This window comes from Chelonia mydas, chromosome 14, assembly GCF_015237465.2.
Source record: "Chelonia mydas isolate rCheMyd1 chromosome 14, rCheMyd1.pri.v2, whole genome shotgun sequence".
NCBI classification, from domain to species: Eukaryota; Metazoa; Chordata; order Testudines; family Cheloniidae; genus Chelonia; species Chelonia mydas.
The window spans coordinates 31,201,266-31,211,372 of record NC_051254.2 but is presented as its reverse complement, the minus strand read 5'-3'; the positions used below and the strand labels follow the sequence as shown (position 1 = coordinate 31,211,372).

Sequence of the window (10,107 nt, the reverse complement as noted above, 5' to 3'; positions counted from 1 at the left end):
GTCTCGCTTCATGGGCCAAGAGTCACCTGATCTCATCCTCCTCCTGGGTCTCAGGTTACAAAGGGGCAGCCCCAGCAGGCAGCTAGAGCAGCCGCAGCAAAAGTCACACACAGCATTCATGCAAAACAGTAAGATTCACATGGGCTCACATACAGCATAACAAGGGAAAATCCCCCCTTAGTCACTCAACACCATACAGGCCCAGCTGCTGAGGACAGGGGCCAAGTGAGTTGGAGTCCCCTCTTCCCCCCCAGCGTGTTTTGCATGGGCTAGCCAAAGTTCGGGGCCCTGCCGGTTGCTTCCATTAGGAGAAATGGATGATAAAGCCAGGGATTCTCTTTGGTTATTTACTTATACATGGAGTCCTATTTCCCTGAACACAGGAGAGTTCAAACAGCAGGGGACAATCCCTTTCCTCGCTCTTCTAAATCTGCTTTTCCAGGTAGCGCTCTGTGCCCAAACAGCTCTCTCTCCCTTCGGGCGCCTTAGTGTGTGTTAATGTAGCACAGGGGTCAGTTAATGCACTACACACCGCTGTGTGTGAGAATGTACACCACTGCACTGTGGACTAATGTAGACCAGCCCTTAGTCTGTCTGTGCTTTAGTTCCCCCATCTGTAAAACAGATAACATATGCGTGGTGGTGGGGGGGGGGCGGTGTTGTAGGATCAATACAGCACTCATCCCCACCTCTTATCTAGCACACTCCACCAGCAGATCTCAAAGACTTTACAAAGGAGGTCTGGATTATTACCCCCATTTTACAGGTGGGGAAACTGAGGCACATAGTGGGATTGAGGTGACGAGGTAGGGATTTTCCCTTATATTGTATGTGAGCCTATGTGAGGCTTACTGTTTTGCATGAATCCTGTGTGTGCCTCAGTTTCCCTGTGTATGTGGTGTCTAGGTGGTGGGAATAAGGGTGTGTGACTTTTGCAGGGGCTGCTCCAGCTGCCTGCATGGATGCTATGGCTGCCCCTTCGTAACCCGAGACCCAGGAGGGGGATGCGACCAGGTGACTCTTGTCCCGCAAAGCGAGACAAAGGCCGGAGGAGGAGCAATGGGCAGGGCAGGGGCCAGACAGCTGGAAGCGAGTCAGTCTCAGCTGGCTTGAGGCGCAGGGGAAGGACCAGAGCCCTGGCTCTGGGCTCCCCTCCCCCATGATGGACTTTACTGAATGTTCCTGTTTTCTGTGCTAACAAGTTCTGTTCTACCCTGTGTCCCAATCGACTAATAAACTTTCCATTTTACAACAGTGGTTGAGTCACTGCTGACTGTGGCTTCCCCAGGAGTCCCGCCCGGGCAGACTCTCTGTGGGAAGTGCACTGTGTGGAAGGGGATGCTGAATATGCCGAGGTCAGATCCAGGAAGGTCGAAGCTGTGTAAGCTTCTTGCCCTGGAGACAGTCTGCTCAGAGAGAGGAGGCTCCCCCAGCGTCCTGAGTGGCTTCAGATGGAGTAGTTCCAGAGCATTGCCCGGTGACTCCGTGACAATTGCGACTTAGCTAAGGTCACCCATAAGGCTGGTGGCAGAGCCAGGAGTAAGAACCCAGGTGTCCTGAGTCCAGTGCAGTGCTCTATCCACCAGGCCACCCTGCTATTAAAGATTGCGTAAGGCTGGGGTGCTGGAACTATTTTTAGTGGTGCTGAGAGCCACTGAACCAAACTGTAAACCCTGTGTATGATGGAAATCACTTCAAGGCAGGGGGTGCTGGAGTACCCCCACGCCCGTAGTTCCAGTGCCTATGGCGCGAGGTGCTGCAATGCTCCGGCCACGGGGGAGTGGAGGGGAGGGGGCAGAGAAGCTATGTTAGCTAATTTAGGGTTTTGCACTGTTGTAGCAAGACCAGGGTGGGCATGCAAGTCACTTTTAACATGTCTGTACTGGAGCTGTGCGCTGAAGCAGTTAGATGGGTATGAGTGAATCTGAATTCATTCCAGATGTCGTTGTGGGCACAAACAGGGCTCCACCATCCCCGGCTATCCTGAGTTGCTCTTTGAGCATCATAGAAATGTAGGGCTGGTAGGGACCATGCAAAGTCTAGCCTCTCGTGGAGAGGCCTCTATGTCCCATAATTTCCCCCCCTCTATAAATATTGTCTGATAGAGTCTTTTGGTCAGCCCCTTTTGAGACAGCCCTGCCACGGCAGACAGTCTGATTTCATTCATAACCCAGGTCCCCAATATCTCAATCTTCTTTTCCAGATGTCGTTAGTGATTAGGGGTTGTTGAACTTGCTGATGAATCTCGGCATTTGTTATTAATTTATTCCATTCAATTCCCACTCTTTTTCTAAGGTCTTTGATTTCGAAGGCATTTAGATGGCTGCCTGCCCATGGATTCACTCACTCACTCACTCGCTCAATCAATCAATCAAAAAAACAAAAACAAAAACAAAACAAACCAGTATAGACAGCTCCCTGCCATTTGGGATACACCCCACGTGATTTTTTGGCAAAAAATGCCGATTTGGGTCAACAGAAGCATTTTGCAAATCTGTGTTAATTTTGCAAAATTGTTTTGATCCAGTGAATAAATTAATCCCCTACCCAAACCTGAAACATTGAGTGTTGACCTGTTAGAAAGGAACTGTTTCCATTTTTCTGATTCAAAATAACGCTTCATTTGATCAGAATTACTTTTCATTTTATTATTTTTTAAACATAAAAAGTTGCTCAGCATTGAAACAGACTGGTTTTGTCTGGGGTGGAATAAAATGCAGCATTTGATCAGAAATGCATTTCTCTTTCCAACTTTTCAATTTGCTGAAAATTTTTAAAAACTCATTTTGGGATTGACCTGAAACAATTTTTTTCCTTTGATTTTTCAGAATTGCCAGAAAACCCCCCAACTCCATTACCCACACTGCCCTCGTGCCCAGACACCACGGTGACAGATGCAGCACATAAAGCTGGTGAGATCCCCACTAGGCATTTAGAGCAATCTAGCCTTCTCCGTTCAAAGGCAGGAGATCAGGCCGGGATGACGTCACTTAACCTAGAGCATGTCTAGGAAGACATGTATCATCATGGTGACCCTCTCTGAAAGTTCCCCCACCCAGGGTACAACTCTGTGGCCCTTTAAAAACCAGAGGTCTGTATTTGGTTCGTCAAACAGTTTGTGAGGATCAACCCAGAAACCCCTTTTTTAAATCCAAAATTGTAAAATGAATTGAATTGTATTTTTTGTTTTATTTCTAAAATTTTCATTTTTCACATGTGTCTGCATTTCCCATCCTCACCTTTTCTTTCTTTGTTTTTCTTAAATTTTCCAGTGGAAAAAAAGTTAGAGAAAGTGGTTTTCCCGCCTCCAAATTGCTCTCATTTGATTTCCACTCCTCTTCCAGAGGGGAAAAAAAGGGGGGGAAGTTCAAAAGCAAGAGAATGTGGGAAAAAGATGCACGCATGCACCAACAACCCGCGATCCCCCTCCAAAACAGAACACTTGAATTGGAGAGGAAAATGTTTTGAATTTCAGATTTTTTTTTATCCTTAAAAAGAAAAAAAAGGAACGAAAGATTTTTCATGAAAAAAATGTCATTCTTGGAATGGAATGAAAAATTAAAATTTGGACCAGCCAGACTCTGAAACCCCTGAAGCCAGATCCCCCGGCTGGTTATTTGCCACTTTCTTTTAGAATCAACCAGCGAGTGCTGGGCCCATCCTCTTTAACGCTCAATGCTCTTTAAAGAAAGTTTAAAGGGGCTGGTTCCCCTCTCGGTCATCCTGGTGTAAAGGAGTCCCAGCTGTGTAGGCTGGTGGTGGAGAGAGCACATTTTTCCCCTTGTGATTGCAATATAAGAACGTATCCCGCAGGATTGGCCCCTTTTCTCCGCCCCGCTGCCCTGCTTCGTGCACATAGCAGAATCGGGCCTCAAGTGCTCGCTGCCTCTATCTCCCGTTTACCCTGCAACTGCCCCATCCCACCCTGGGCAACCACAACAGAACTGCTTCTCAGGCCACGTCTGCTCTACAGCCACGGCAGCAGCACATATACGGTGCTGCAGCTGGGATGTTGTAGCACTGTAGTGTAGACGCTACCTGCATGGACGAAAGGGGATTTTCCAGTGATGCAGTAAATCCACTTCTCAGAGAGGCAGTAGTGAGGTGGATGGAAGAATCTTTCTATCGACCTATCTGCATCTCCACCAGGGGTGCAGGTCAACCTATGTACGGCCCTCAGGGCATGAAATCTGTCATGGGGGGTCGCGGAGGTTGAAGGTGCCAGGGGCTGCACAAGCAAAAATTCGCCCTGTGAACCCTTTATTTCTGGTGACGATGCGTGAGAAGGAAAGAACCCAGCACTTCTCTTCCATCCCAGAGCTGGCAGTGAGAAAAAAGATCTTATTGCTGGGAAACGGAGCCCCTGTGATTGCAGGGCGCTCTAGGGTGACAAAACGGCCACGTTTGAAGAGTCACTTTTAGGACACATCGGTACTAAAGCTGGAAGTGTGCTTTCCAGCATGGGGTTTTCAGAGGTAGTGAGGCCGTCGGGCCGTCCTGGGGGGGTCTCGGTTTAGAGGCCCTCGGGCCATCCCGGGGGCCTTCTCCCAAGCGGGAGATGTGAAGTGGAAGTGCCGGGTTCTCCTCTCCTCTCCCTGAGGAGGGGACGGGGGCAGCCTGGGGCAGGCTCTCGGTGGCAGCTGCTCATGGTGTGCCCACTGCGTGCTCCCTGTGATGCTTGGCGAGGGCTGGGCGGATGCTGAAGCCTTTCCCGCACTGCCCGCACCTGTAGGGCTTCTCCCCGGTGTGGGTGCGCCGGTGCCGCATCAGGTCAGAGCTCTCGACGAAGCCCTTCCCGCAGTGGGGGCAGGCGTAGGGCCGCTCGCCGGTGTGGGTCCGGCGATGCTTAGTGAGGTGGGCGCTCTGGGCGAAGCGCTCGCCACACTCGGGGCAGGCATAGGGCCGCTCGCCGGTGTGGACACGTCGGTGCCGCTCTAGGTGCGAGCTCCAGGCAAAGACCTTCCCACAGTGCCCACAGGGGTGGGATTTCCGCTCGGGCTGGGGTCCTGGGGCCTCTGAACCCTGGAGCAGTTCTGAGCTCTCCCTGAAGCAGCCGCACGACCCATCCTGGTGGGCTCTCCAGGACTTGGAGCCCAGCCTGCAGTCCTGGCACTGGGGACCCTGCTGCCACTGCGGTGGCCCCAAGCTCTCCTCAGCGCCCTGGCTGCAGCAGCTGCATTTCCCCTCCTGCTCAGCTTTCATGGGCTTGGCTGGGCTCTGCATGCGAGCGGGTCGTTGGCGCTGCCTGATGCTCCCAGCTGTGTGGGTCCATTTGTGTCGCGTGAGGTCAGAGCTGTCCCCGAAGCCTTTCCCGCAGTGGGGGCAGCAGTAGGGGCGTTCCCCAGTGTGGGTCCGGCGGTGCTTGGTGAAGTGGGCGCTCTGGGCGAAGGTCTCCCCGCACTCCCCACACCGGTAGGGCCGCTCGCCAGTGTGGATGCGCTGGTGACGCTCCAGGTGGGAGCTCCAGTCGAAGCCTTGGCCGCACTGGGTGCAGCGATAGGGTTTGTCCTCCAGGTGGCCTTGCTGGTGGGTTGCCAGGGCTTGCGGGTCACCAAAGCGCTTGCCACAGTCACAGCACTTGTAGGGGCGCTTGCCGCCGTGGGCCAGCTGGTGCTGCTGGAGGTGGGAGCTCTGGGTGAAGCGCTCGCCGCACTCAGGGCAGGCGTAGGGGCGCTCGCCTGTGTGAACGCGCCGATGCCGCTCCAGGTGCGAGCTCCAGATGAAGCTCTTGCCACAGTCCTGGCACCGGTAGGGCTTCTGGCCCTGGGGCGTCCGCTGGTGAGCCGTGATGTCCTGCAGTTTCTCTGGGCTGGGCTCCTGGGGGGCGGGTTTGCTCTGTCTCCTCCCTGCCCCTCCCAGCCTCACCCCAGCAGGTCCCTGGCAAGCGGCTCCTGAAAATCCTCCCGGCAGCATCTCTTGTGGTTCCACTGGCTCAGGGCCTTCCTTCGAGGGATTATCCTCCTCGGTTTCACTCGCTGTCCCAACACCTGCTGGGACAGAGAGAGAATAACTCCCACACTCCACTCCTGCATGGCTAGGTCTCAAAGCACTTTACAAACCCCCATTCCCCAGATAAGGAAACTGAGGCATGGAGTGGGAACGTGACTTGCTCAAGATCACCCAGCAGGCCAGTGGCTAAGCCAGGAATGCACCCCAGGTCTCCTTGGTCCCTGTCCATTGCTCTGTCCAGTTGGACACTCTGCCTGCCTGGAATCCACTCCCTGCTCTGGGCAGACGGAACCTCGGAAAGGGGGGAAACAGACTAAAATAGCTCCCTGGGAGATTGGAAAATCATGGGCTGAATCCCCCAAACCCTTGCCCAGAGGAGGGGACCAATTATGCCCTCACACCCCATCTGAGCCCTCAGCGGGGACGGCGCCACAGCCAGATGTTGTCAGGCTGGGTGGGAAGCCATGAGTGACACTCACCAGGAGATGATGACGCCTGCTGGGCACAGCCCAGACCTGGGGGAGCAGTGGCAGAGCCGGGGACGCTGACAGGGCTTGGGTGGGAACCCCAGCTGTTTATTGCCCTGTCTGTTTATTATCCCTCACCTGTGCCAGACGCAGCTGGGATCTCCCTCTCCTTGGAGCCTCTGCGACACGGTTCCACCCGGGAGATCACCTCCGCTTTCAGCAAGGGGAATTCTGCATGGGGGAGTCAGGCGGGGGGGGGGGAGGGAATCAGAGCTCGTTAGGCAGCCGCCCCCTCTCCTCGCTCACTGCCAGCGGGGCTGTGATCACCTTGATCCACAGCCCCTTCCTGGAAGGCTATGGGGGCTGCATGGGGGTTCCCCCACTCCCTCAGTGTGATAAGATGCACATGGAGAGAAGCCATGTCTATCCCAAGGTATTTATTTGGCTAAGCCACTAGAGGGGGACAGGTCCCCACACACAGTGAGCCCCACACAGCTCGGGTTTCCCTATTCCCCGACCGAATGGCAGCTGGCACTCCCCCGGGCCTCTTTGACCAGCCTTGCTCTATCCCCAGGGCCAGGTCTGCATCTGCAGAGCACCAAGCACCAGCTATGCTACGGTGTCGCCAGCCCTTGCAATCATCTCACGAGTCTCGCAATATTCGAGATTTGACGTCAAGCCCCGGCAGCTGGAATCATGAGATTGTGCAAGAATCTCAGGGTTCACTACAAAAAGAGATATGAAAGATGTAAATTTCTAGCCCAGGTGGTGAGGGGCCTTGACAAGCTATCACTTTAAATTCTCAGGAGGTTTCCTGGTCCTGTTGGCAGGCTAGTGGGCGCTGTAGGGAAGCATGTGACCGAGGTCTAGCAGCAGTCAGTCTGCAAAGGCCCAGCATTGAGCAAGTTGGGGTGAATTGTGCCACACTGCCTGAGGAAGTTGCCTGTTTTCTCTCTCTCTGTTTTTGGTTCTTGTGCATTTCAGTTCTGGATTCTAAGCAGCCAAGTCCTGTTGCTTCCAGCTAGAATGCATTATGTTTCTATCTCGCTTCTTTGCATGTAAGCCAGGAACGCAACAGGCAGCTGCAGAGAACACCTTGAAAATGAGTCCCTGAGCATGACGCCAATGGCTCAAAAACCAGAAGGCAAAGAAAAGGCCCCCCCACCCCCTCTCAGGCTGTGTCTGGCTAGGCTGAACAAGCTGAGCTCATCCACGCTCCTCTCGTAAGCCCGGGGCATCCTAGGAGCTCAGATCTCCAACTCCGCTGCCCTGGGCATGCAGAAGTCCACTAGCAGGCACCGGAGAGGGGATGGTCTCCCTTAGGCTGGCATCTGGGGACTACGGGGCTGATCCCGCTGAAATCTAAAGGACCCAGACCCTGTGCAGCACTTCAGAGACACCCCCTCCTCTGATGTCCGAACACCCAAAGGGACAGGAATCCTCACCCAGTGACATCAGGGTATCGTAGCTTTCTTGCATGACGTCCCTGTACAGGGCTTTTTGGTGAGGATCCAGCAGGACGCATGGCTCCATGGTGGAATGCACAGCCACCTTCTCGCTGACCGCCAGCCCCTGGAACAGCCAGAGACCCTCACTCAGAAGCTGCTGTCCCCCCACCCCCCACAGTTTATCCATTGGCCCCACTGCCCCACCTTCCGGCACTACCTAACAGATAGCACGACCCAGGGGATGGCATTCTAGCCCCAGCTCTGCCGCTGGTGCCCACAGCCCAGCCATGTCGCCACTTCATGCCTCAGTTTCCCCATTCTGTAAAGGGGGGAGAATGACCCTGGGCTCCTTTGTAAAGCACCTGGAGATCTGTGGATGGAAATAGTGATAGGCGAGCTCATGCTATTAGCATTCTCACCCTCCTCCTCTCCTGCCCAGCCCTCCCCTTTAACTCCGGGGCATATCCATCACCCACGAGGAAGGTGTTGCTGTAGCTAGCATTCTTCGTTTGTCTGGGATGAGGGGTTCCCAGACACCTTTCCCCACTGTGGAGTGTGAAGCCCTTGGAGCCTTGGCTACTGCCATGACAGGCCACTGGGGTGGGGGCAGCTGGTACCCCTCTCCTTGGAATGTCAGCGCCATGCTAGACAGGTCCATCATTGCCAGCTTTACCCCCTTCCCCCCGCCTGCCCGCTGCTCCCCCAGCCTCCTGGATGGGCCATCCTCAATCCCACGGCCCAACCTGCAGGAGCAGGGCATGATCCAGAGTGTTATCCTGAAGCCAGGAAGGGCGAGCAGAAGGAGGTTTCAGGAGGGGCCTTTGGCTCATTTCTCACCTCGGTTCCCCCAGGGCCTTTCCCTGCAGACAGACGAATTAGACCCGCAGATGCTGGGAAAACCCTGGCTCACTTTATTCCAGCGCAGCCCCTCCCACTGGGACCAAACCCACCCAGACATTAGTACCCCCCCTCCCAGGCACAGAGCCTCTTAGCCAAGTGCAGAATCAAAGGAGCCGCACTGGGGGATCCCCCTGACACTGTCCCCAGGGCAGCGCATCCCCCCAGCAGCGCGGGGACCAGGCAGGGGCAGGAACTGGCTTTTCCTCTCCCTGCTCCTCCCCTTCTCCCCAGGGAAGTCAATCTGCCCGGGGTGCTGCAGGGATTGGGGCTGGGCAGGGTTGGGAACCGGGAACCTCCCTCCCCGCTGATTGCTCCTGCTGCCCCTGCCAGTCTCTGCCCCTGTCTCCCTCCTGCCCCCTCCCCTCCCCTCGGGCTGGGAGACTCGGTCCCTGGCCCGGCCCGGGGCGGTCGCTCTCCCGGCGCTGGCTCGGCTCCTGCCGGCGCTCAGGGTGGCAGAGCCGGGGTGGGGTCAGGGAGGGCAGCAGCTCTGGGACTCGCAGACCCCCGCCCCCGGGAGCAGAGCTGGGGCGAGGAGGGGCCGTTGGTGCAGAGTCACTTTCCCCCCCGGCCCCAGCCCTTTCCCCGGATCTCTCCCCTCACCTGCAGGCTCCGGCTCAGGGGCTGGTCTCGGCAGAGCCCGGGGCTGCCCCAGGAGCTGGTTCCAGCACCCACAGAAAGTCCCCCTGGCTGGGCACTGAGGGGGGTTAGTGCAGGTCTCTCCCCGCACAGACCCCGCTGGCCAGCGGCAGCGGCTCAGCCCCAGCTGCAGGTTCTCTGCCCGGGAAGCTGAGCCCTATCCCGGCGGAAGAGGAAGCAGGGCAGGCAGAGGAGGAACCAGTTTCCCCTCCTCGAACATCAGCCACTGTCCTCTCGTGGCAACCGCTCGTCCTCCCCGGCCGCTGCAGCGAGAAGCCAGCCCGGGGGGCTGAGCAGTTCCCAAGCGTGCCACTGGGCCCCATATCCTCAGCCACCCCTCTGGGACCCAGACAGAGCAGCCCCACTGGTTCCCAGCTGGCTGGGTCAGGCCTGGAAGCAAGAGAAAACTTCCCTGCTGAATGGGAAGTGAATTGGGCCTTGGGGGTCCCGCCTGAGGGCCCCCCAGAAATAGCTTGTTAATTGCAGCCCCTCCATCCTCCAGCGCCCTGGAAGCGCACCCAAATCAGAGAGACTTGGGGGTGGAAAAGGGGCGCTGGAACAATTTGTACAGTGGGGGTGCTGAGAGCCTGTGAACCCTGTATATATGGAAGCCACTTCAAGCCGTGGATGCGGCCGCACCCCCCACACCCATTGGTTCAGCACTCTGGGGCAGGGACAGTCCTTCCTGGTGCACAGTTGGGCCCTGG

General features: G+C 55.9%; 1 protein-coding gene across 4 annotated transcripts; it reads right to left on the bottom strand.

Annotated features, from left to right (window-relative positions):
* Positions 1 to 3,491: 3,491 nt before the first annotated feature.
* Positions 3,492 to 9,665, bottom strand: LOC114020074 (zinc finger protein CKR1). Of its 4 annotated transcripts, none has more exons than XM_043528768.1 (4): positions 9,365 to 9,665; positions 7,862 to 7,988; positions 6,555 to 6,647; positions 3,492 to 5,987 (listed from the first exon to the last, which is right to left on the bottom strand). In XM_043528768.1, exons 2-4 carry the CDS (start codon positions 7,947 to 7,949, stop codon positions 4,645 to 4,647), a joined length of 1,524 nt encoding a protein of 507 aa, XP_043384703.1. In that variant the 5' UTR covers positions 7,950 to 7,988; positions 9,365 to 9,665; the 3' UTR covers positions 3,492 to 4,644. The 4 variants fall into 4 exon arrangements, with proteins under 4 accessions (XP_043384703.1, XP_043384702.1, XP_043384701.1 ...); XM_043528767.1 differs by having other exon boundaries at positions 3,492 to 5,990; positions 9,365 to 9,568; XM_043528766.1 differs by lacking the exon at positions 9,365 to 9,665 and having other exon boundaries at positions 3,492 to 5,990; positions 7,862 to 9,314.
* Between the last annotated feature and the right edge of the window lie 442 nt (positions 9,666 to 10,107).

Bases quoted from the DNA above. Each gene is read 5' to 3' on its own strand.
- LOC114020074 (XM_043528766.1), bottom strand. From the start codon at position 8,051: ATGGATAAACTGTGGGGGGTGGGGGGACAGCAGCTTCTGAGTGAGGGT. The intron at 6,648-7,861 runs GTGAGGATTCCT...TCCCCCATGCAG, and splicing joins CGATACCCTGATGTCACTGG to AATTCCCCTTGCTGAAAGCG. The intron at 5,991-6,554 runs GTGAGGGATAAT...TCTCTGTCCCAG, and splicing joins CCCAGCTGCGTCTGGCACAG to CAGGTGTTGGGACAGCGAGT.